Below are 27,490 nucleotides of genomic sequence, written 5' to 3'. Positions count from 1 at the left end.
GGAAAAAAAAAATTCATTCACTTCACGTCTCCATGTGGTTCATGCACAAGAGAGAGAAAAACCCAATTACAAGGGAAGAGAAAAACAATATATATTGCCACAAATCCCTTCCTATGAAATACTCGTGTGTGTGTGTGTGTATGTGTGTGTGTATATATATATATATATATATATATATATATATATATACACACACTATACTATAGACTAAGTACAATAAAAAAACCACAACACATCAACGCACAATAAAGTTTCTAGATGTTCTAGATAATGAGCTGAATTCTGGTTCTTGATGAGAAGACACTGGGGTTTCAGGATAACCCTTTGGGGGTTATTCACCAAAAGGAGAGCTGTGGCTTCAGCTCCCTCACTTCACTACTCCGTATGAAAGGCAGGTTTCTCCAGCTTCAAGGACTGAGCTGGCCCTATAGAATGTATTATTCAACGCGTAAGGGGGCTTTGATGAACTTCTACTAAACGTAACTATACATTAGAGGGCCAGACAAGCTGCACTTGCTGCAGAGCCCCATTGGGGTCGTTGGTTGGGCTGGACCTTCATAACGTAAAGTGAAGTCAATTAGTTGAATTAACGCTCCTGTCAACTCTCCCTGTCGTAAATAGAGCCCTTTGATTCTCTGCACTCTGCTAAGAGTTAATAATCTGATTAAACAGCAATCAGAATGATCCTGAACTACTGTGTCACTGCAGCCCTAGAAGCCAGAGCCTCCCACCCCTATTCTGTATAATAAAATACACAAAAGCCGAGAGCCCACGGGAGCTTTTCACCGATAGAGCGAGCATGGTCGGTCTCATTGAGCGTTTTCACGTTGGATAATGCTCACGGTTTCTCAAACATTTTAGTAGGACAAAAGAACATCATTACTCAACAAATAAATAAACCGGGCACAAAATCAATTTCTCTCCAATAAGAAGCCGCTCTAATTTCCACAATTAATGGCTGAGCGGCTCGTAGTCAAACATCTACTCTGCTTACAGTTTACCCAATTATAACATCCTCCCGTCGAAAATCACAATACCGAGAGCAGCCCTGCGCAGGCATTTAGCTGGCGTGAAAACAAATTACTGCTGTAGATTTGCTTCAGCACAAAATTGTCAACGGTATCCGCTCTGCTCCTTAACATCTAAATATTTAATCATCAGTGGTGGAAGCCTCACTCTTAGCCTTCGGTGTATAAGCCGAGCTGCTGCGCCGACTTATGAAAGACAATATTTTTCTTTTATCGGGAAGAAAAGTCAGGTTAAACGGTGGAACGCTGCATTTTTCAGATTCTGTATACGGACCTTCTTTAGAGCTTTCATGTACTTGGCTGCCTTCTTCTTATACTCCAGCATCATTTCTGCAGACACAGGATTCGTAAAACCGAGCGCTTCCTTCGGTCCGTAACTTAAAGTCGACATGAAGTAGTTCAGGTTGTTACTAAAGAATGTTGCGATCTGTATTCAAGATAAATTCCATCCATAATTAATCGTGCTTTCAATTTTTCAAAATATTATTTTTTATTTATTTATTTATTTTTTCCTTAAAAAAAAATCCTTATGTTGGAAGCTTCAATCAGTGTTTTCATTTCATAGCGACAAGCAAACCAGTCAACGTAGACAATATTTCACTGAAACATTCTGAAGGCAAACAATTATACTGTTTATTCCATGCAATGGCTAAGATTTGGTAATTACATAATATAGTGGTCATTTAACCCAGTATTTTCACTATCATTATAGATTAATTTATATCATTTTCCACCAAGTCTATATGAAGATTATACATTGACCTCCCTGTGCATTATCAGTTGTTGAGTTGGCCCTGCATACTGCATAGATCAAATGCCGTACATTTAAGACATCTTCGCCCTTGTCTACGCATTAGACCGACCATTCATAATACACAGTGAGTCTGGAAATCCTCATACAACCTCCCAGGACACTTAATGCATCCCGCCAAATATTTGGGGAGGGCAATTCACTAAAGAAATGTATGAACTCCAATTTGGACACACCAAGGGTCAATAACCGGATTTTCCGAGCTCAAACTCTAAGGCTAAACCCCAAAAAAATTACTATGATGGCTTAAGCCAGGAGGGGGGGGGATACCAGTACATTTGCAGTCCGCAAAAATACAGCCAGCATAGTTTTTCCTATTATATGTAAATCTTATTCTGATGATTATTTAGCAATTTCATGCTCAAAGGGATAGAATATTTGGAGCCACGCGGCAAAAACTGGGAATAATAAGTCAACAGGACAGAAATACGGTATAGAGCCATCACAACGAACAGCAATAGAAATGCACACAAGAAATTTATAGCCTTAAAAGGCATTAGTTTGAGCAAAATCATACATACATAAACAAGATAGAGCTTCAAAACGTAAAGAAGGGGCGCTCTATTTTTTTGGCTCGAAATGTGTTATTAAACGCAGGAATAAAATAATGAATCCTCTTGAAAATCATTTTTTGTCTGAAGACCAGCTTGTGCTTCTATGTTTTTTTAATTAAAACATGGGAGATTTCGGGCATAGAGTAGCCTCCCGCCCTCCCATAAACAATATCTACGCAGACAAGCTTATTATTACCCGAGGATCCCGGTAAGCAAGACGACAAACTAATCCCCGGCGGAGATTTTGTTTACCTTGCTGGTTGCGTTTGTTAAACCTACGAGTGAAGACAACACGCAGTCATTTGTTGTTTTAAGTTTGTCGGTGGCTGCCGGCAGCTCCTGTTCCACGGCAGCTTTATGACTGTAGTGCTTGGAAAGCTCTGAAATTAAAGTTACAAAACCAAGTAAACGCATTTCCTTGAGAAACAATCCCTGGAATACCTTCTCAGAGAAAAAACACAGCAAGGGAGACAATGGATTACACATGGCAGTTGTGGTTATGTGATCGCTTAAAGGGACAGTCAAGGACATTTTAAAGGATCAGTCTAAAACTAGTAACTACATAAAACGGACCATGATGGCTCCGTTAATCCTAGAGCCCAAACGCTCTTGACAACGCTTTGCTTACTCCTGGTATGTTTGAGAAGAAAGACATAAGAATATCAGATCCATGTGTTGGGTTGCACACGCCTGCGTGCCCCGAGCCGTTCTCCATACGTTACCTCTCGTAATATCATGAAGCCTGTGGAGATCCCCAGAAATCTGGGTCAGTATAGAGCTGTAATTGGCTCTTCGTAGACCTTCTGGTTGCGTGCCTAGGTTAATTAGATAAGGAAAAAAAATGATTAAACTGGGAATGGTGATATTGCAGGCAATATAAGTGCTGCTTTAAAGAAAGATTATTGTCCACTAAACAAAGCATTACCTCTCTCTACTATAAATACATTTATCACTAAGACTGGGCTTGTAACGCACTCATTTACATTCAATATAACTGCATTTCCGTCCAGTAGGTTGTTGGGATATATGGGGGGGGGGGGTTGTAGCAAAGTTAAACTTATTTATTTAAAAAAAGAATAAATTTTAAAAATGTGTTTCATCATTTCACTTGTGCATAGAGCTGACAGAGTGGATAAAACTGATAAAGCCTTATCTGGGCTGCTGGGCTCATTAAGGCCTATGGGCAAGGGGTTTAACAAACAGAGCAAAAGCACAGCCACAAAACAAATCAGCATGGTGAGGTCTGAGAGTACGGACTTCAATGTCATGACATCCTTAATCAGCCTAGAGGACCTCCCGCCTTACTATTATATTCTTTAGTTACCGCTCCTACGTCCCAAGACTCACTTGGTAAGGCGAGGAGAGTGATGTATGTCTTCAGCTTGTCAAACACCCCACTCATTTTTTTCATGTCCGTTTGTAGTTCTAGATTTCGTGTCCGTAACTCAGATGTACAAATTGAACAATCCGATTCCTCCTCCAGGCTACCGACGCAAAAGTTAAGAAGAAAAAAAATGTTACGGCTCTTCCTTCAAGTTTGGGACGCATTTGAGTTAACCTCAAAAAATAGCTCAAATCATTTCATTACCGTGATGTAAGTAACCACAAGCAAGTGTAACATACTCATTATAATTAGGCATTTCTTAAAGAGGAGAAATGGTACTAAAATGAATGAATGAATGAATGGAGAGAAGATCAAAGGGACTATGGCTAAATGACTGTGGGGCAGCCAAGTATATGTAAATAGTATTCTATATAGGGATGACAACTATCTTCAGACAGTCTAAAGAATTCTGTGATTGGGCAAAGGATCAGTAGAGTACTTGCATGTCCCCAACTCCCACTAAATTTGCCTCTGCATTCCCCATAGAAGGTAGCTTGAGCGTTTATTCCATCTCTGTGTAAGAGTGAGTGCGTGAGTGTAAGAGTGAGTTTGTGGGTTATGTAAGCAGGTGAGAGAGTGTTGGTGCATGAGTAAGAGTGACAGAGCATGAGTAAGCGTGGTTAAGGCCAATTCCTTGGTGAATTAACCAACAGATGTTGATTACTAACAAGACCTCTACTATTAGTAAATAGCCTTTGAAAATATTTGGTGTGTATAAGTGTACTTAATATTTATTAGTTTCCATAATCCCAGTTTACATTATTTATTCATATATGTAGTTTATAAACTTCATAAATTTACATATTAATAAATAATATTACGTACACATTTATTAATATTTATATATAACGTTTGAAGAAAAAAAAGTGCATATCTTGGTGTTTCAAACATCTGAAGTCTATCGTACGTGGCTCTTACGTTAAGCAAGTTGGGCCACCACTTTTTAGATTATAACCTTTTGCTCTAACATTTCTCCACCTTTGGAACAAACTTCCCTCCTGGACCTAATCCCTTTAAGCATTTATATACTTCTGTCACATCTCCACTCGCTCTCTTAGTAGCCCTCCTCCTCCAAGCAGCAGTGCCAACCCATTATAATGTATATAATTATATGTATCTATAATATATAGACTTATTATTAGCATGGGCTATTGTCAGACGCCTGGCTCTTAAAAATGAAGTGCCAGCTGGCTCCAACTCCTTCTCCTTCGGGATTTTAGTCCTCACTGTGGATGCACAGACTTTTCTTAAGTAGAATGCTTATGGGCTGCTCAACGAAAGGTACGCCAAAAGCCCGGCTCATACATTTCAAAGTGGATGACAAGGTCTGCTTCAGGAGGACAATAATGTATGGAGCAAGATGCAACCGCTAGAGCTGCATTTCTGTGCCAACTCCATGCTGGGATCAAGAACATTGTGAGCAATAATAAACATGGCGCAACCGGGGAGACAAGCCACAGTATATCGGTACGCCAGCAGCGTCCAGAGAAAGTATTTAATGCATCAGCTAGCAATATGGCCGATAGCATAAAGTGCGTACACTTACGGCATTTTATTCATAACAGGCCTGCTCCAACCTTTTCGCTCACCACTCGTCTCTGTAGTCTCATGCTTTATAGTAATGTTCTCTCTCTTGTCACTTTTCTTTTTTTGAAAGAAAAGCTGCCATTTGGACATAACTGCGTGGCAATTTCTGTTTCTCGCCATCGCCTTCTTTCTTCAGTTTAATTGTAGCACTCAGACACTTCCAAAAGGATAAATGTTACTTTCTCAGACCTTACAAAATAACAGATGTCCATTCTTTCCTTATAAAAGAGGATTTCTACAGACTGTATAATTATGGTTATTGACAGTTTGTTACCAGTACATGTGGGAACGATGTATTTACAGTCGCAAGCAATGTTGCTTAACTAAGATCATGAGTGGCAGAAGCCATAAACAGAGGGCGGAAGGAGCAGCAAACGCACAGAACTTCAAAGTGAAACGCTCTGCAGGTGCGTCCAAGCCAGCACCTCCCAGATGTATGGAAGTTAAGTCTGCGTAAAAGGCACGGATGGGTCACCGCTGGGTCTAGTCCTGAGGATGGCCCAGACCCAGCAGACGGACATCTGTTTGCATTTGCTGGGTAAGGGAATGAGCAGACTGCTCCGATTCCACAGTAACAGGGGTCAGTGCTTTAATGCGCAGTTCAAAGCTGAACTATTTTATCCTATTTTTATATATTTTTAATATATATTTGCCTTCTCCCATAATAAAATATATATATATTTATATCTATACATTGTCGTAGCGCTGTCTTCTTTTAGTTTACAAAGCTGAACTATGTTAAAATAAAAAGTAAAATAATCCACTTTTCGTTATGTTCTTTCTTTTCACCTTTACAAAAAGCGAATAAGCTTTTGGATGTCAAAACGCCACCGCATCTGGTCTTTTTATTCAAGTGTCATTAATTTTGCCATTGCGTTTTTTCTTCCAGCGTAACTTGAAATTGAGCTGATTGCTACGATAAGAGTAAAATTCCACTTGGCAATTGAGCGATTGTTTAAAAAAAAAAGGAAAATTCCACTTGGCATGGCAGATTGGCAAACAGACAAAAGAGCCAACTTGCCATTCTAACTCAGGACTGGTATTAGATTTTCCAGATCAATCAATACAGCCCTCTGATTTCAGTCTTCACCCGTGTAATACTGATCATGGCATGGAAGACAGAACAGTACATATATACATGAATACACAGACATGCGTGTTTAAAGAGAAAGCTCAAAGGGCAAATTAAGTAAATGGGTAGATCTTAAGTTGTTGGAGGCAACTTATTTGACCCTATTGGCTTCCCAGTCCCACGATGAACGCTGCTTGTAACGATGCTACGCAGGAAGCCGGAGAGCGAAAGAATGAATAAATTGTGGTCCTTGAGCACAGGCTCACGGGAAAAGAATATTTTAAGCTGCATGTGGGTTGATAACAATTGAAAAATCATATTTTTTCATTTGCGGTATTCAAGACTGTACATCACCTGTGATTATGGTTGCAACAGAAATTATGCTTATTTCCAGTTGGATATAAGCACAATTTCTACGAGCTAATGTATGCAAGTGAAGATCGTACCTTTTTAACTGATAGGGAAGGATTTTCTTCAGAAAACGGACATAAGAAGCGAAGTGTTCTGAAAATATTTTCAGTTTCACGCTGGTTTCCTGTGAAAACAATGCGGAACGTGGCATTTAATCGGGCAGACATTTATTTGTATCCAGGGGGGAAAAAAATACAATAAATGACTAAAAACTATTACCAGGACTGTAACGGTGTCCTCTGTGATGCTCTCAAACAACTGGAGCATTCCCTCCTCGAGAGGACGCACGTAAGACGCATTCTCGTGCAGATACTGGGAGAACTGTGTAAAGAAAGACATGCCGGTTACCTAATTAGGTCCATTATTAGAAGATTAACAAAGAAATATTTCCTTTTCTTTCCCTGGAAATAGACCTTCACCAAAAAATGAGATCTCCCGGCGTACAATAGCCCTTCACAATATTAATGTTTGCTGAAATACATTTTAATTAACATTGTGACCTTGCTTCTGTAATGCAGAAACCAACAATTATGCTGCACGCTTTAAAACAAACGCAAGACAGGCAGGGAATGAATCCGAGTATACGGAGAAGCCTCTCGCCGTAATCCACACAATGAAAGCAGCCTGCCATCTACTGGTTATAAAAACAACTCAAGACACAGATCAGAACCACGTAGGACTACTTTCGGATTGGAAGACTGAAGGTTTTATGGGGTTTCCAGTAAATACAGAATGTTTTGGCACATAAGACCCATCCAGACCATCTTGGCTGCATATTATTCCTGATGGGAAGCCGCAAACCTTAATCAGTCCATGGTGTTGGGTTAGATTCAGGATAGTCATACGCCATGATTACATTCCATAACTGTACGAGCCCCTGACACTTCTACTACACTGTCTGTAAAACTTCCTTACATTAGATCTAATCCTATACTTTAAGATCAAGACCTAGTTATCTAATATTCCATTGCCTCCAATAGCCAACGGTTGACCTCTTCTAGCAGTCAGTAGAGGGCCGTTTAAGACCGATTGATGACTTTCAGAGACTGGACCTTGTACCTTTTGGTTCAATGGAGTAATAACGCCAATGGCGGAGTCTACAGGGAAAATCTGGATCCTCTGCTCGGTGTACGTATGGAAATTTAGGAGAGCAGCGACCAGATCCTGAGTGAAAGACAGGGCCTGTCCTGCTAGATCACGCGCCTTCATCTGAAAAGGAAAGAGATCAGACATCAGTAGATCCAACAACAGAACCGCAAGTGAGCGCTTTTGATTTTAATAATAGGAGCTGTAAGCCCAAAAAGCCAGCATAGAATACAACGTGCGATATAGATCTGTTCCCCCACTGTCTCTCTGGATGCAGGTGTGCTTTTCTGCAAACATGCCATTCGCAGGCAGGCAGGCCGGCCGGCCCTGGGGGGCAGGGGAACAGACTCTTCAAACAGGGCTGGTCTGAACTAGGCCAGCAGGGGCTTATTGGGGGGTCAGAAACCGCAGATTCTGCATATGGCGAGTACGTGCGCTAGAATGTGGCATTTGAGAGAGTGCGCGTTAAAGAGCGTGGCGTTAGTATGTGTGTTAATGTTTGTGTTAGCTATGGTTCACATTTTCGTGTTTAATCAGCTGTAGAATTTTTGTACGCTGTATTACTAAACAGCAAAAAATGTTTCACAGAAACGACAGACGTATTCTAGACAAAAGGTGGAATCTCCATCTAAATCTGATACTTTGGGCAAACGCAGAAAAACATTTAGAAGCTTTCAGGACATCAGAGGTCTCTTCTTCAGATGGAAGTACAATCTGAGGTCACAAAAGCTTGTGTGACTCCATCTATTTTTGTTTTTTTTCTTGGTTTTATTATATAAAAGGTATCACCTTCGACTGGACACGACATCTTCTCTTTGGCCAGAGAACAGACAGAGGTACAACACGAGTGCACAAAAACAGCCGTCAGTCCTGATCATTCCTGGACACCGAATACCCAAATACGGCATGTTTTGTCCTTAACAAGCCTGGCGAAATGCGAGAATTTCGCACAATTTCCATGATTGAGCCCAGAGATGATTTCCCTTTTAAAGCCTCAATGAGCATCATCTACTTCTGTATGCAATGCGGCGAGCTATTAAGGATGATACATTGAACACTTTCTTGTAACTCCTACATAATCTTAATTGATACTAACACCTAACACAATGAAAGCCCACCTGCGCAGCTCTCCTTCCAGCAATGCTTCAAACGCCCGCCCGCAGCAGCTAAAATTAAAAGCCGGGAACGCCGCCAAATTCATTATTACTAAATAGTTTGCAACATAATAGGTGCTCTTTCCCGGACAGATCGTTATGTGCACGAGAACTCCAAATATAACAAATTTAGATGTAAAATACACCAAAATATATTACGATATATCACGGTATTTGGGAGACAGAGAAGAGCAGGTGCCGATTACAGACAGATTGCTCAACACCAACGTCCAGGATTTCACTGCCGACCCGTCCTCCGCAGGTGTTCGCCGAATAGAAAACAATCGTAATCTATACATTGTGTTCGTTGCGTTTCTATCAAATATATGGATCAATAAATATTCGGTGAGCCATTAACACGCACCAAAAAGGGAACTCTTTTATTATAACTATTTTCAACATTTTGTGCGGTTTCAGTTATTGCATCATGTTTTCAGACAGCTGCATATTAGTTATTTGTACTTATGTGATCTATTGGGGTTAACAATAGAATGGCTCTGTCTCAATCACCAGACAGTGAATAATTAAAGAGAGTATTTGATTGAAAAAGCCTACAATGGAAGCTCTGCAGATAAAGTCTGCAGATAAAGGACGTTTATTGGAATAAAACTGACCGTTTCTGGTCTTTGCCTGGAGTGAAAGGTGTCATTTTTTTAACCCATTTGCAAAAGGAAGTGAAATCGCCAACCACCCCGGGCCACTAGCCATTGTTACTCCGGCTGCTATCTAAAATGCTGATGACATGGCTAAGTTAATACGTTTGATAATTCTTGATAAGGGAGTTTTCTTAAGTGAAATCACCTGATGCGCTTCAAAGAATAATATATATTTTTCTTCTCCATGTCATTTACGACCTACACGTGGCAACTAGTGCAGCCACCATCTGACTGAGGGAGAGCTGGATGCCTAGACCATATTCTGGATACAAGATCGTAGCGATATTTCAGACTTGCGTTACTGACAGTCCATCTCCGCGATAGACCCGGCTCTCCATAAAACAGCAGAGACCGAACAGAAAAGGTTGTATTAACAATGTCTGTAGAGTATGTCAAACATCTGCCTCTCTTCAAGATGGCAAACCATTACCAAGAAGCCATTCAATGCTACCGTAGTGTTGCGACGTCACACAATTAGCCTCTAAGAATTTAAAAAGTCAATTTGTGGCACTCAGAGGGCGTACTGTCTCCCTTCCCGTTTACATCCAGCATTTTCTTATTGACTGTCTAGAAATGCCGGGAAGACAAATGTAGAAGCAACGAAGGGTCTGGGCCAAGTCCACTCCACAAAGCCTACAGGTGCAGAACTTTCTCTTTGCCAAGAATGTTAATTGGGAAACCTGAAGGTCTGAATATTTGCGCCATTAAGTCAGAGGCAAAGAAATGCTGTCTTTTCATTCATTCTGAACTTTCATAAAGAACATCGAGTTCAAACGTAAAAGGCACAGCACTTAGAATGACTATAAAAGCAGCCTTTTCAGTCATTCGCAAAATCAAAATTCAAGCAGTAATTACATACCTGTCGCCGTCTGTTGTGTAAAGGCACATTCAGGGCATTGAATTCGACTGATCCTAAAAAATAAAAGACAGAAGCCGTGTATGCATAGAACTTAAGAGTTATTAACAGCGATGCTGTCCTGCGAGACGTACACAAGGGCACTGCCCAAATAAAAACCAGTCGGCAATGTAAGACAAAGTGACCTAAAAACTCACCGCGGCAATAGATTATTTCTGAGAGGTTATTTATTTGTGGTTCCGCAACATTGAAAACACGCAAAGTTTAGGAAACTTTGCCGAGTCCTCGGTAACCTTGAATTGCCACATCTAATGAATATGTTGTCCGGTGTAAAAAAAAACATTTCAACCTTCAATGTTTCTTTCTGTACTTTGGCATCGGTATATAGAAACCATGGGAGAAGCGCGACATCTGGAGGAAATAATACGAGTGTCGCTACGCTGTTCATTACATTATACGACAAGATCAGAAAATGGGAAAATGTAATCTGTTGCACTAATGAACCGGGCAAACATTTAACCCTTGTGGATTGTCCTCACCACTCCGTGATGGGAGCATTCTCAGATACAATCGCCTGAGTGTAACTATATAAAGCAGGGAGGGCAACGTCACGAGACTCCAATAACACAAGATGTAAAACGCATGATTCTTAAAATAAACTCCAGCGCTGAATGGAAAAGGCACCACGTTAAACAACAACAAATTGGGGACCATGTATTAAAGAAAAAAAAAAAAAAAGATTAAAAATCAGCTGTTTCCAGCTAAAACAGTCATTTACAGCATTAACAAGGTCGGCAACGTATTTCAAAAACAAGGACATTTCAAAATGACCTCCAGCTTTAAACGGTAGTATATATACACAAGTATATACATATATACAAGCGCACACACATACATACATACATACATACATACCTGCCCCTTTAAATGAAACGCAATCCTGGCATTGGGTATGAGAAAACTCACTGCAGCACTTACATTTTTTATTCATTTACTTAGTGTCTGCCCTATAATTAACTCTTAATTTGTAACTGCTTCATTATGGGTTTGTGACCTTCCTAGTTTAACCCTTTAGATAAGGATGCTGTCCTGTAGCAAGTCAGATTTTTGTGTTTATTACATGCTTATTTAATGTATCTTTTGGTAGGCTGCATATAGGTTGCTGGGATTTCTTGTTCTTTGGCGGTTTTCGCTATGGACAACACTGAAGCTGGAGAATCGTCTGTTCTTTACATGCTTACTACAATGGTACATGAAATATAAATTGCGAAGCCAAGTGAAGAGAAGATAGCTAGGGAAACGCTTAGCTTTTTCAACCTTCTAAATTATTTACAACTAATTTCATCTGCTGGAACTTCTTCGATCTCTTCCATTTGGGTAGAGTAAACATATACTGTAATGCCACGGGCCAGTCCAATGCTGAAGGGTTAACCATATAAAGAGCGTATGAAATCCTCACAAAACCTTTGCTACGTTAAAATATGCATAGTGTATGGCGCTTCTGAAAAACCGATGAGGAAAGACGAAAATGGCTATATTACTATAAAGACAAATGCATGAATAATTAAACATAATTTTCTGCACAGGAAAAGAAGCCTTAGAGCAAAAAAGTAGATTAATGGTTCGTTATCGTCTGAACATGCTATATTCTTGGTCCAAGCAGACATCAAGTGACTTAACCGATAAATCATTTAATGAGCTCCGCTTCTTATGCCACTTGGGAGAAACATACGTTATTTCTAACATTTTCACTGCTGATAATGCACAAAGGGTTAACAAAGAAGTCCATGACATGAATGTGCACTCTATCTTTTACAACTTCAAGGCTAAATATTAAAATGGATACAGCTAAACATTGAACTTTACCAGCAAATAAACGATTCACTGTTTTTTCCCATGTTCATGTTTTTCATCCTTCATAAACTTGTCATATAATATATACATATATATATATATACATACATACATACATACATACATATACACACATTGCTGAGGGTTAGACCCACAAGACTATATACGTTTTTATTCTATGAAACAAAAAAGCATTGCCAAAGAGAGTAGGAAGGAATGGCAGCTGAGTATATGGGTTCAGATGTGACAGAAGGGAAGAATCAGCTGACAATTCACTCGTTAAGGGTTATGCCATGCATCAATAATAAAAAATATCCCAAACACTGTAAAAATGGTTGCTATACTTGGAATTAATTCTCACAATGCCTTCTCTGTCAAAGTATTGCGGCCAAACATGATGCACAACCAGCTAAGTAGTTTATAGCTGGTGTGGGGTAACCTAATTTTAACAATTTAAAAAGGAACGGATGTGTATTTTCCTTTCAATTTCTTTTATTTTCCCTAGGCTGATCCCTTCTCTTTCAATTCACATGCGAGCAGCGAGTATCTGGGCGCGGTGCTGAAAAGAATGCGTCGTCAGTATCTGAATCCTGGAAAACTGTTACACCCAAGGCGTAATTTTACACGGCGACTTCCATCGTATGTGTAAGTAATCAGTGCCAATACAAAAAAAAATCTATACGTACTGGTATCATTAAAGGGTACTTTTTCATTGATGATGTGAAGGGATTCTTCCAGCTTACTGCTCAGATCTGTGTGAAGGCTCTTCAGCTGACTCTGGCTGGGGAAGCAAAGGTCCGTTTCAAACCCACGATTAATTCAACAACCAAAAAAATATCAAACTTAAAACAGACAACCAAGCTTTCAAGTATAAAGTTACGTTGCCAAACTTTCTCGAATCCTTACGGTGGATCAGGGGATAGCATCCTGCCAACTTCTCTGGATGCGGACAAAGCTCAATAAAAATACATTTGAAAGCTGCTGTTCCTTCTGAATTTAATATTTTATTACGAAATGCAGCATTAGAAATGTCATTCTTAGTACCTGCTGAATGCCCAGATGCTTCTCATAAATAATTCTTTAAACATTTAAACTTGTTTTCCAGGAATGCTTATTGTTTAACATAAAAGCAGGCACTGATAGGCTGGTGCCATATAAACTGAAAAAACACCTTGATGTTATGTAACTTTCTTAGCTTTTAGCCGAACTTAAAGATGTTGTTCTGCTTACTTATTTAGTTTGAACACAGTGAAATTCTCCACTGGCTCTCTATTACCTTAAGAATAACATTTCAAAACTTTTTACTAACACATAAGGCGCTCCATAACACTGCCTCTCCATACATTTCTGCTCTCAAACAAATACTCCCCTACTTGATCCTAAGGCTCTCCTCCTCACCTCTTCCTTTTCCCGTCTACAAGATTTCACTTGTGCCGCTCCGTACCACTGGAACCGACTTCCACCGAACCTTCAGCATTCACCCTCCCTCCCAACATTCAAGAAACATCTCAAAACTCACTTCTTTAGAGAAGCCGACACCATCTTAACCACTAGAACTTCCCTGTTATTGATACAACCACCACCCTACCTCCCACCCTTTCTCTGTGCCTTATGTTTGTCACCCCATTCCCTCAAGATTGTAAGCTTGCGAGCCGGGCTCTCTCCACCTCATGTATCGGTTTGTCTTAGTCTGTCAATTCTCTTGTCATACCCCTTGAATATATGTATTGTATTAAACTCACCAGTCTTCTGTTCGTAGCCTGCAATCCTTTGCTTCTTTTTCAAGGGTCTGCGACTTTACCTAGAGGATATAACAGCAAATTAATGTCAACAATAGTCACAAACAGCATATAAAGAGAATTGTAATTCATAAATACCAAAAACTAATCTCTTTATAAACTAACATAAGATAATAAAAATGATAAAGCATAAACTACTTGCTCCACTGCATAACCATTTGTATTTTGGGCAAATTTCTCTGCACTTGGTTTTATTTAAACAATAAAAGGCAAACACTTTCATACAGCTATAAATAATAGAATATCAATATTTTAGAGCTTCTTTAGAGAGATCCGATTGCCTTTTCAAAAAATAGCTTAATTTGGGGGGTTTTGCCTCAAAATCAGGTAGGAAAGGAAGAAGGGTTGAACATGACGGACGTTAAGTTGAAATAAAAGACCTATGTTACTATGAATAATTAGATTTATCTAATTTGTCCTAATAGCCACGTTAGAAAATGATTCAGATGCCTGAATTAAGAAAGGACTGGCAGACAAGCATATAGTACCCGTTATCATCCAAACTGCATTAGTTTTGCAAATGCAATCAACTAAAAATTACTAACTTTTGTTTACTCTCAGTGTCACTCAAACTACATTTTATATAAATAGAAAAACTATTCTACAGAGTTTAAAGTCCAATTCAATCCTATTTACATGTTAAGCACATTTTGGAATCCGTGTTGCGTGGAATAGAATACATGCATTCTTTTATTATTGGAGTGAGAACTCTAATTTTCTCTCATTTAATGCCGTCCCAGCTGCCTCTTCTTGCACACGCTCAGTAACAGCTCATTTTACTCAAAGCACCTACTGAAATAAATGGCAGCAGCCGCCAATCACACGTATGTGAGCTGAACACTTGTCTTACTAGCATACATGCAACCGGTGCACCAACTACAACTACTGAGCATCTGTAGAAAGTATGTTTACTCCTTACACTTCCTAGGCTCTCAGGGTTTAGATTTAAACGAACACTCATGTCGGACAATACTCAAAATTCAGGTGCCGACACTGGACTAAGCTTTGTCATTATTTGTTTTCTATTAGAATTAAATTATGCAGAAGTATAATTCTGTAACTTGGATAACCAAAGAATGCATGCACTAATCTGCATGTAGCAAAATGCATGCACTAATCTGCATGTAGCAAAATGCATGCACTAATCTGCATGTAGCAAAATGCATGCACTAATCTGCATGTAGCAAAATGCATGCACTAATCTGCATGTAGCACTCAAATGCATTGGAGTTCAAGAAAAATGAATATGCACTAAAATGGAATTAGGTTTGTTTATAAAGATGAAGAGTGTAATAAAATTGAGAAATGCTCATGATGATGTAAATAGCTGTCTGACCCAATTAATCCAATTTTCTTGAACTACGCTTCCATATCTTCACTCGGCTAAAACCAATTCCCTGTCTACTGCAATATGGACAGCAGGGGGCGCTAAATGTCCACCCATTTACACTTGTTTTGCAACATTTTGCACCAGGCTCATCTATCTTAGGAAGGAAGCACCGTCATGCTGAATGGATGCATTTCCTGCTGAATAAGCTTTTTTTTTTTTTTAGCTTACCTCTAACTTTGCTTTGTCGCTCTGCAGTTTTTCAATAGTTTCCATGTAGCGCTGGGTAAGGCCGTCCACTACCGCTTGATGCTGAGTACTCTCGTTCTCCAGTATTTGTAACCGATTTCTCAGTTCAGCCTCCATTTGCTTGTGTTTCTCACTGGCTTCGAAAAACTGAACACAATATGCACATTAGAGGTTTTTAAATGCAAGATTATTATATGATTCAAACAATAAACCAACATCTTCGACTGATCAGGGGCTGCAACAGCGATCCCCTGCTGCAGGAACATCAACAACGGTCTATGGATAAAAGTCTGTTTACATGGAGCTCTCAAAATTCCAAGAGAGAGAATAAATAAGTTTGGTTTCCACTAGAGAAGCCAGAAGGTTTGTTGGATCTTTAGTGCCATTATGGGTATGTGAAGAAGTTTAACCAAGCATAAGTGTTTGGACATTTGAACATACTCCACAAACATAATATGGTTTACTATGCACTTAAACCTTTCATTTACTATCTGAATTACAACATGCAGTGTTTTCAAATCAGACATCATATTCTGCTTATTCATTTGTACTAACTTGGATGTGCAATCTCTCATTCTCCTCTATCTTCTTTTGAAGGTCTTCATCAAACACACTCTTTTGTTCTTGACTCAGCTGAGACGAGTCCACATTTTTCTGTAACAGATAAGCAGCCATGAGTGGGATCCACATTACGTAGTTTATTATACAATTTTCTAAATGACTTAAATAACCCGAGTATGCTCCTAAGACCATATGCTGAAGTTAATCAAGGTTTGGGAGCGTCACGGGCTATTTCCGTATAGGCGCTGATTACAATGCATCTCTGTGTAGTCCAGAGACCAAGGAGTTACACCACCATCCTATGCAGAGCGTTATCAAGTAGATGAACAGAACTATTTCATCTCAAACGTTGCCACGACAAGGCGGTTCTCCAATTCACTGTTTCCCATGCATTACTAAAAAGATCCATGTGTTATAATGGAATGGAAAGCACCTACCTTGGACTTTTTGCCCTTGGCTTCCAGAAGCGACAGTTCTTCCTGTAGAAGCTCCACTCTCTTGGCAAGCTGTTGGTTTCGGAACGTCAGACTGTCCATCTCTTGCTGCTGTTTTCGCAGGGATTGGTCCTTCATTTTTAGCTGTTCCTGTAGCAATTATAATATTCCATCCATCATTAGATGACACAAATATTAAGCAGAGCCTCACTACACGTAATGCTATCTCCTGACCTAGCTACTTAATTGTAAGTATTTAAAAAAAAAATTGTTAGTGGTTCGAGGAAAGTGGACCTATATTAAAGGGAGAGGGTTCCCTTGGGACATCATTAATTTTTGTTGTTGAAAATAAAACTTTGTTAGTTTAAAAAAAATTCCTGGCTCCTAACTTTTTTTTTAGCTGGCTCCTAGATTCAAAACAAATTTGTCAAGCCCTGACATAGAAGGTCGCACAAAAACAGCTTTCGACAAGGAAGAGCGGGTTAGGAATACCTTTAAAGCTGCCGAGTTGGCTTGCTCATCGACCACAGCTTTTTTCAGCACCTGATTCTGGGCCCGTAACTGCAATGAAATACAAGACGTCGTTATCATGACAGAAACATTATAACATTAAACATTTATAATAATAACAATAAAAATCCTCAAGAACATCATCTGAGAATCTACTATGTATTCGCTTTGAACAGCCAGCTTCGCTTTTTACAAGTCAGCATTCGAACTTCACGAGAAGTTTATCTAGTGAAAGATATGTTGAATAGACCATTTAGTTTATCCTGTTCCACACCAGGCCAAGTCTGTACTCCACGCAGCGCGACCAGCGGGAGCTCCTCTGGGCTCGGAGACTGAAATCATCGCTTTATGTTACCAAAGGGTTTTTGGTAAAGAATTTGTTAGGTAACAATTAACATGTTTAATCCAGTCGGCCAAAGTTCCTTGTTTTACTAGTTGTAGGGTAACACAAACGCAGCGAATGAACTTTGATCAACAAAATAAAAAAACAAAAACAAAAAAAAGACTTTCCAAGACTATTAAAATGAAAATGTCAATGATTATTCTGATGTTTCGCGACATTCTCTTTGTGAGGAGCGTATATAAAAGACACCAGCTTTGCATACATCAGATTTGTCATACGTATATATTTATTTTTCTGGTGAAAGGCCAAAAACAACTAAAAATCAACAATGAATTGGATAAATCGACTGTGTAGTGTGAATTGCAGGTAAAACCGGTCAAGCAGCTGCTCGGTTACTAGACGGTTCCTGCCTGCCTTAAGGCCGACTGCATAACAGCGACTTTATGGTAGGACGTAAACCAAGGTGAGAATATTGTACAGCGCTACGAAATTTGATGGCGCTATATAAAACAATAATAATAATAATAATGTGGCAGCCCCGCAGGAAAATACCTACACTTGTAAGCAGGTTTACAGCTTTAAACTTTTAGGGAAAGTACTCCGCACCTAGTCTAAATCAACAAAATAATTCATTATTATATATCGTCTCTATTCTATTGTGCTACGGAAGCTTTTAGAACTATACAATCAAATGTGAAGACGCTACAATGCTATACTTTATATCTTTTCCATTGACTGCTTATATATATATATATATATATATATATATATATATATATATATATATAGATGGATAGATAGATAGATAGATGGATAGATAGATAGATAGATAGATAGATAGATAGATAGATAGATAGATAGATAGATAGATAGATAGATAGATAGATGGAGAGGGAGAAAAGATAAAATAAGTCTATGTTGGATTTGAGATTTTTATGTGACAGATGTACAAAACACTTAAGGATGATGTTCGGAGAGGGGCTTAGGCAGTGGGGGCTATGAAGTCATAAACTTAAACACATGATGTCAGCAATTTTGCATCTTGGTTGAATTATTTGAGATCTTTTATTTATTTGCAGATCGTTCCAAAGAAAATAAGTCTGATGAAAAATGGGCAGTAACACGGGGCACTTAACACACGTTAATACATACGGATACATCAGGGGATGAGAACCCGGCCCCTGAGCTGCCATATAGTCTCATGGTACTTTATACAACGTTCCAGGCAGGAATGGTGGGCTGAATTACCTTGGAATATTCCTGGGCCAACTTCTGGTACTTCCCTTGCAGGTCAGCAGCAGCCATACTTGTGGAATGTGTTGAATGAAGGGATAGATCTCTGGTTGATGGTCAACTGGGTACCCTGGTTAGGACCGTGTGATGGATACAGCTGCAGCTAGGGAGACTGCCTTTAGGGTGGAGGGCTTTGCCCCTCAGTATGATGGCCGCGGAAGTGTCAGACTCCTGTCACTGAGGGATGCCGGCGGGAGCTTCTGCCTTTACTGTAAAGCCTAGGGTTTGGGGAAGCGGGGAATATGTGTTTGCGTCCGCATGAAGGCGAATGGATGCTCCTTATGATTGTATCCCTCAAACGGAAAGGCCCCACAGCGACACAGTGTGTTAACTGCATATACACAGAGCCTGCCTCAGCGGCTGGAGACGCGGACTGATTACATCACAACTCTGCGACCGGCAAACCCTAATCCAGCCTTGCATGGAGTTCTAAACGCAAGAGACACAAATGTGCCTATTACAGAATGCATTTCCGTGAAACCAAAACGAAAGTGTCAGAGGATGCTGCACTCTTCTTAAATGTCGCGTTGAATTGAAACTACTATACGCAATGACGTCACTCTTCAGAATGGCGTCGGTTATATCCGCGTAGAGAGCCTGTAGTTGTCGCGCTAGGCTAAATAACGCAAAGCCACCAAGAACGGCGCAGATTAATGACGTATGCAGCAAGCGCCGTATGTAGTGACAGAGGACCGGAGCAAAGGCTTATACCGCACGGGAGAGTTTAGTTTCAGCTTTCACAAAACATCATGAAGGGCCATCCCCGCTAAGCTTCCGCTGCAGGAAGAGTTTGGCTGGCCCTGTATAACGTATAGTTAAATAAGTGAAATTTCTGCTGACCTCCTCGCCTATTGAGTTATGCATTAAGCAGGGCGAGCTCAGGCCTTTACACTGTAGAAACTTGCCTGTGTGGGCCCTTCATAATGATTATTGAAGTGAGACTTAAGATCCCAACTCTCCCCCTTCAGTGAATAACTGTACACTACACTACACTCTCTTCGCTATTCATTATGAAGGTCTGTCCCCTGTAAGCTTCTGTTACAGGAAATGCTTGGATGACCCTGTCTAATGCATAGTTTAATCAGTGAGATTTCTCCTCACCCATTAAATTATGCATTGAACAGGTTGACAAATGCCTGCCGGTTTATCCCATTCCTGCCCTTTAGGACACGCTGATATATCCTTAAAAGCTGCGCCAAGATGCCCCATGGGATGTACTGCTACGTCCTGATTGTGTTGCAGGGAGATGTCCAGGAGATCAGGGAATGCCCATTCACACCCATTCCCTTCTAATATGTGTCATTGAAGACCCGCGGGAAGGTCACTGGAGGACAGAAAAAGTGAAATATAAATAACATCAGGAGCTGGGTGATTTCACTATGACATAATTGGCATACAAACTTTATAAGAGAAATCCTCAAAGGGATTTCAATCCGTATTGCATCACAGTGATATGTAAAAATAAAATAAAATACCAATAAAGTGGGGTTTTTTTTTTGCATATCAGTAATAATTTTAGTCATAACATATTATCACTAATACATATATATTTCTATGGTATAAAAAGAAGGTCCAACTGGTCCTCAAAAAAAAAGCAATGTATAATGTGTGTGGGTAAACATATGGTAAAAATCGCAAAAAAAACCATGCTTTTTGGGGTGTAATAAAGCCCTGGTCCTGAATGGGTTAATTGGTGTTCTGGTCATTGTCACGGCCGTCTGCCTTTGTCGCCACCGGGTGCTCTCGCTTTATGCATTTGTGCAAAGTACACATTACTGTGAGGAGGAGTAAATGCGCGGTTTGACCATTATTTGGAATATTATTGTTTCTTCTTGAGTCAGGGCTACACGTTAATCCCCGGTCGTAATTTTTGACATCGCTGAAATGACATGTAATTTCCTCTAGAGGGAGCCATCTCAATGTAGAAGGAATGTTATGAGCCTATGCCATTACTTTACATTTTATTTATTTGTAAAGCACCTGCAGATTCCAGAGCTCTATTACAATAGGAGAGAGTGAAGAATAACAATAACAATCGCATTAACACATTAAGACAATCTTATACACGAGAGGTCCCTGCTCTTGTGCGCTTACACTCTATACCCCTGTTGATTATCTGGATTCCCCGTTCACCAATCGTATGGACCTACTACCTTTATGCAGAGGGGGTTGTATCTGGAGAAACTGCTTACACGTTTATTGGTGGATGATCTCCAACGGATGACTGTATCAAAAAAAAGTGTGGCTTTGAAGGGTCCAGGTGAAATTGATGCGCTCATCAACTCAAACCCAAATAAGTGAAAGTGCCCCGGCACAGCCACATAAAATAAGTGATGAGTGCCCTGGTGGACCAAACCAGGGGGCTCTAGAGATCATACCCCAGGCTTCATGAAGCCCACTCGGCCTTAAGGCAAGAGGACCAAGCATTCCCTCTCACACAGGTTATTTGAACCCAGGACTGCACCTCCATAGACTGGCAGAGGTTAACAAGTTTGGGGATACAGAGATGACGTTTTCACTTAATTCATGAAATTGTGCGTATAGCTTATTAACCAAATCAAAATACATGCCTAATAATCAGCTAAACGAAGAACGAAACAGATTATGCAGCCGGCCCTTCCTGCGCTGGGAGACCCTTTAAGCTGAAGCAGGTATTGAGACCGCAAGGTCTTAGTAGACTCATTCAGCAATTTTGAGATATATATATATATACGGTATATATATATATAAACAATAATTACAATGAGGCAACGTCGATGCCTAAATATACAGATGTTCCCATTATTATTCTATTAGTTGTAATGACCTCATTCACCTATTAAACTATTTTATTGCGGTACGTCTGGTATATTTGGAAAACTGAAAAATCTAAATATTTGGGCTTAGGAAAACCAAAAAGGGGACCAAGATAATTAAAGACACCGCTGGAAATGGAAGGTGAGATCTGGGAGTTTATGTCATTTTTAGGTAGCATTAATAGGTTTATAACAAGCTCATAGAAAATAGCGTGTCTAATTTTAGAATCCATGCTCGCCGGTGAATAAAAATAACGTGGCGTATCTGTAGGGGTTAATGATTTAAAAATCAGATGCAGAAGAACTGACTTTGGTTGCCTAGTGACTACAGCATGTAGGATGATGGTGTCATTCACGATGCTGTCCGGGAGCTAACGTTTGCTCCTTGTGAAATGTTTCTGATTGTTTGATTCCATTTTTATTTTTAAATATGACGCGTAATATGTATTATTTTTACACTCATTTAGTAAAAAAAAAACACATTCCTAGTCAATGTTACTTATTGTGTTACCTTTTATGCCTATGAAATGATCAAAAATACATTAACCTAATTAATAAATATACATATATTTTGATTAATGCATTTTAAAATGAAACTGCGCAAAACTGTGCGATATATATATATATATATATAATTCCGAAGAAGAGACTTCTGAGGTCCTGAAAGCTTATGTGACTGTACATCTTTTTTCTGTGTTGGCCCAACAGTAACACCTTTGACTAATCTGATCTTGGACCAATATGACTATATCCATTTCCTTAATTATCAGGGCCACCCCCCCCCTCTTAAACGTATGCATTATATGTGGTTGTTCATACATGTAGAATACACGCATAGTCCATGCGTGTCCCAGTACATAATATATCACAGGTCAGGCCCACATAAAAATGGGTTAAATCCCATAATAATGCTTTAGAAACAAACTACGCAGAAAACACACAGATATGGCACCCTTTTTGCACCCGCTTCTAACGGTCACAACTTCAGTCAAGTCCATCAGTGTCTCGGCCGACCTTGTTGGGAGTTGTAGTCCACAAAAGCTCATCAGCCTATTTTTATATTTAAAAAATATATTAAAAATAACTTTATTATTTTTTTTTACATTGGTTGTATTGGCGAGGGGAGGATTTGGGGCAGGGAAAGGCACCTGAGACATCACAATAGATCAACTGACAGTATGCCGTTACTTCATTTTTTTTCTTTTGTTGCAGCATCCGTTACCATGGTAGCAGGCATGCATATTAGGGTACCGGAGCAATCGCGGCTTACAAGCAGGAATCATATTTTTTATTCCGCTTTAATTTATTCCCAAAGAAACAGCAAAGTCAGCAAAAAAAATCATAGCATGGCTCAAAAGCACAGAGTATCAATACATATGCAATATATATTATTATTTATTGTTTTATATAGCGCCATCAAATTCCGTAGCGCTGTATACAGTACCTGGCATATGTATAGCATAGATAGCTGCAACACAAGTGACTGTTTTTTCTTTACAGCATATTTGGTTTTGGGGAGGTTTGCCAGCATCCTGCTAAAGATTTAAGTTAATACAGATTTATTTACTTATTTTATGTTTTTACTTTGCCGTTACAGTAATTTATGGCGGATTCAATCTTCAAAGCTTCATTCCAATTGTACTGGAATTCTCCGGTTCTTTTGGTTGGAAGACATAGGGGCCGCGATTCAATGATCTGTCTAGACCTTAATCTGTTGTAACAGAGATGAAAATACAGATTGGTAACCCCCCCAATATAACCAAACCAAAGAGTAAAAATAACTAAAACGAGTTTTCTAAATAAAACACCACACTTAGTAAACATATGCATTTTATATGGTTGTTCATACATGTAAAATGTACGCATAGTCCATGCGTGTCCCAGTACATTTGATTTTTGGGATGTTTTCCAATACAATAAAGCCATGTATACTATAAGGTCCTTTTCATGCTATTATCATATTATAAATACCAGATTATGTATACATACATACATACCGGTATATATAACACATTTTCCTGTGCAATGTTGGCATCTTTGTCTTTTTTTTTTTTTTTACTTATTCTAGGGTAATTTTTGCAGTTATTAATTTATTATTGACAAAGTTGTATTTCACTTTCAGTTCCTTTCAACGGGGTCTGGACACATATTGACCACAGTATTACCTTTACTGCTAATTACTTGGTTCTCATTTGGAGGTCCAAAGACTGCTTTGATCTGCTTCGACAAATGATTTGAAATGAAAGAAAATTCTGCATTTCCGTTCATAAAGGTGTACGTGAGGTTGAGCAGGCAGTGCTTTTTGCTTACTTGCGCCCAGGGAATGGAATTGCTTACCAGCAAGAATATGGTTTTAGAGTCTTTCTGTGAACAATGTGCCTTTATAGTATGTATACATTTCTGTGAATGTGTTTGATTCAGAATAAAATAGAACTATTGAAACAATGTTTTCATCGTATATTATATATTTTCACACTGTCCGTTTCCTACAGAGAACAGATTATGCCGCTGTTAAATCCCCGTTGTTATAGAGAGGGAGATTTAAATACGTCTCACTTTATTTATGTTCTATATCCCATCCCTGCTACATTATGTCCCCAACCCCTCACCATAAGCATTTACATGCCATTGAAAAGTTTGGGGTCACTTATAAATGTCCTTGTTTTTGAAAGGAAATACAGCACAGATGTTGTGAATGTTGTGATTATGGTAGCCAGAAATGGCTGATATTTAATTAATTCTTTTCATAGGGGTACAGAGGGCCTTTATCACTCCCGTGTTCCAATGGCACATTGTGTTTGGTAGTGATAGATATATATACACACACACACTGATGAGCTCTCATGGTGAACTCTCAGCCAGAATGAGGATCATCAGAATTATAACTAAATTATGACCTTTATTTCGAATGTATGTGTGCCTAATCTCCAATGTGTGGTGTACCATCACCTACATGTGCTTTGCGTGCAATCTAGGCATCCCTTTACTCTGTAGTCACCAATAATATCATACTATGCTCTGTAATTTGATGTCCCATGTGCATAACTTTGCATTTATCAACGTTAAACTGCACTTTCCACACTTGTCCTTTGAATTAAGTATTTACTGTTTGGGGTTTTTTTTTTCCCGAATTTTTGAATCATTAGCAATAGAAGACCTTTTGTGACATGACAAATCTAAACACTAAAACACAATGGACTCCAGTCCATATCTCTATCAGCACCCTATTCATAAACGCTCCCTTCTTGCGAATACCCTGCAAGAACTACAACCCGCTATATCCTTTACTCTGCCTATACCTTATCCCGCTGTAACATCGAAACAGTACAACCTATGGATGGAAAGGACAAATAACGTAAACTTACGTGTTATAAAACAAAAAGTTTATTTTGCAATACTTTTATCAGAATGAATTGCATATCTTTGGTAAAAATAAACTTTATAAACCTTTCCATTAACAGAGGTTAGCATACAAAAACTAAACATTTGTAAACTATTATTAGGTTGGGGAGAACAGTTTACCTTTGAAACAAAACAGAAAAAAAAAAGGAAGAAGGGTGTTATTTACTTGTATTCTACTGGCAGTTCAAACTAAATAAACCTATGCACATTTTCAGACTAAAATAAAATTTTAAGAATAATAACAATTTTTTCACCTTGATCAGTTTTTTTTTTCGTTTTTTTTGTGTTTTTTTTTTTTTTTTTTTTTTTACACTTTTCAAATAAATAGTAGATACAATGAATTGGCAATCACAAATGGTTTGATATCACTAGAGGATGGCAACATAATACTTTTTTTTTGTTTGTTGGTTTTTAACATAAGCACTTATTTAGATCAACATAACAACAAAACAGAAACAATGGCACCAGCAGTAAATGATGAAGAAACGTGTTTAGCGCCCGTTTAAAGCGCTTGCACCTGTGGATAAAACATTTTAAGAGGGCCGATTAAACACGGATCTTCGTTAAATATCCAGTATATCTGCAATCTGAAATATTAATAGGTCAACGTCTGTAAAACGTGTTTCTCAGGATTTCTAACAATTCGCTCTTTTTTAACGTCCCTGCGGAATCAAATATCTCAAACCTGCCGCCACTTTCAAGCAAGTATTGTATGGTTGATAAGCTATGAAAAATGTACTTCGCTTAATAGTTGATTACAAAAAGTTATTGATATAATCCCACAGTTATCCTAGTTACAATATATACATGAATAGGAGGATTATTATGAAGAAGTAAGCAAAATGCAGTAGTGAAGCAGTGGAAGAAGTCTCTTATATTACATTTTAAATGGGGGGGGTTCGTCTTATAGCCAAATAGTTCATCCACATGCACATGATCTGCAGTTGTGGGGCTTCTACACAATGTTAAATAGGTGGAGATCCAAAAGTCCCACTCTTAAATGGCTACCCAAATAAAATAAGATTTTTTTGCAACAAAAAAAAAAACAGTAAGTGCAAAAGTATGTGTTTTGAAAAGATCTCAAGGAAATCCTTGGAATCCAACATAGAACCAATTACCAAGATTAGAACGAATTAAGATCCACTAAACATAATCATCTTAGATGGAAAGGAAAATATTTTCAGGGTCAAAAGGCAAAAATTAAACAAAAAATGTAAAAAAAAGTATTTTGACTATGCACTCACACACCTTGTAGCTTCTCTTCCAACCTCGTGTATATGTATAAATATATATATATATCGGGTGCATCAAAGTAAAGAAAGAAGCATTTATTTACTGTAATAAGTCAGCTGTATTAATGAGCCATTTAATGGAAATGGGCTTTTTTATTCACAGACATTCGTAGCTGGGAGAGGCATTCATTTAACTTATAATCAGTGAAGAGCTTGACTTGTTGGCAGTTGAGAGCGTGACAGTAACAAGTCCGGATACATTATGGGCTTTAATGTGGCAGTGATGCCCGTTTCTTTTTAGGGGTCTTTCTACACCCAGCCGCCATGTTAGTAGTTTTTATCCCCCCGTTGCAAGGAAACTTAAAGGGAAAGTTTACCCCTCACTTATACTTCTGTTATCAAGTATAAATATAGCTAAAGTTTAACACCATATCTGGTGACACCCTGTCATCTGTACGATTAGCGCCTCTAAGAACCATGCGCTCTTTCACACCTTGAAATCTAGACTTACACATTTGGCCATTAATTATATCAGATTATGACACAACATCAAAAGTGCATCATGGTACCCAGACACAAGGATTAGGCAATGGAAATCACTGCATGGGTAAAAGGGGCATAATCATGCTCAGCAGTTCCTGATGTGAATACCCCAATTATGGGACAACATTATAACAAAAACGATGAAAAAGTCAAATAAATCAAAAATTACTAGCAATGAAACGAAGTGGGGGAAAAACCACAATCTTCAATTAATGATACATAAACAAAGCTCACTGTAGGAAGACCATTCAAAAAAGTGACAGAAGAGACAAAATATTGAACCAATAGAGCACATGCATGTGATGTGCAACACTTAAAAGATCAGAATGACTAAATCTCAATCCTTCTTAACCAAGTGAACCCTGGGAGACCTTAACCTTATCTGCCTGGAAGCGGATGCTCTCCCAACTTCCCTTTGACTACAACTCCCAGTATATAATAACGGCTGCTAGAGAGAGAAAAAAAAAACCTAAAATACTTTCCATCTTCCATATGCTGTTATTGGAGGTGGAAATCTACAGCGAAGAGAGTTTTAGGGCAGGATACAAT

At 38.9% G+C, this 27,490-nt stretch overlaps 1 protein-coding gene across 1 annotated transcript in view; it reads right to left on the bottom strand.

The window, feature by feature from the left end:
- The window catches only part of PPP1R21 (protein phosphatase 1 regulatory subunit 21), a 32,767-nt gene extending 13,442 nt beyond the window's left edge, over window positions 1-19,325 (bottom strand). The window contains exons 1-15 of the mRNA XM_053459936.1: window positions 18,925-19,325; window positions 17,316-17,384; window positions 16,827-16,973; window positions 16,384-16,482; window positions 15,811-15,975; window positions 14,196-14,254; window positions 13,140-13,234; window positions 10,603-10,655; window positions 7,907-8,056; window positions 7,067-7,168; window positions 6,883-6,971; window positions 3,741-3,877; window positions 3,116-3,208; window positions 2,646-2,773; window positions 1,303-1,455 (exon numbers count right to left, since the gene is read on the bottom strand). Of these exons, the coding sequence (XP_053315911.1) occupies window positions 1,303-1,455; window positions 2,646-2,773; window positions 3,116-3,208; window positions 3,741-3,877; window positions 6,883-6,971; window positions 7,067-7,168; window positions 7,907-8,056; window positions 10,603-10,655; window positions 13,140-13,234; window positions 14,196-14,254; window positions 15,811-15,975; window positions 16,384-16,482; window positions 16,827-16,973; window positions 17,316-17,384; window positions 18,925-18,981 (1,596 nt within the window). The 5' untranslated portion in view covers window positions 18,982-19,325. The remainder of the gene's footprint in view (window positions 1-1,302; window positions 1,456-2,645; window positions 2,774-3,115; window positions 3,209-3,740; window positions 3,878-6,882; window positions 6,972-7,066; window positions 7,169-7,906; window positions 8,057-10,602; window positions 10,656-13,139; window positions 13,235-14,195; window positions 14,255-15,810; window positions 15,976-16,383; window positions 16,483-16,826; window positions 16,974-17,315; window positions 17,385-18,924) is intronic.
- Between the last annotated feature and the right edge of the window lie 8,165 nt (window positions 19,326-27,490).

This window comes from Spea bombifrons, chromosome 3, assembly GCF_027358695.1.
Source record: "Spea bombifrons isolate aSpeBom1 chromosome 3, aSpeBom1.2.pri, whole genome shotgun sequence".
Taxonomy (NCBI): domain Eukaryota; kingdom Metazoa; phylum Chordata; class Amphibia; order Anura; family Pelobatidae; genus Spea; species Spea bombifrons.
Note: the sequence above shows the minus strand (reverse complement) of the source record. Positions and strands in the feature narration are given on the sequence as shown.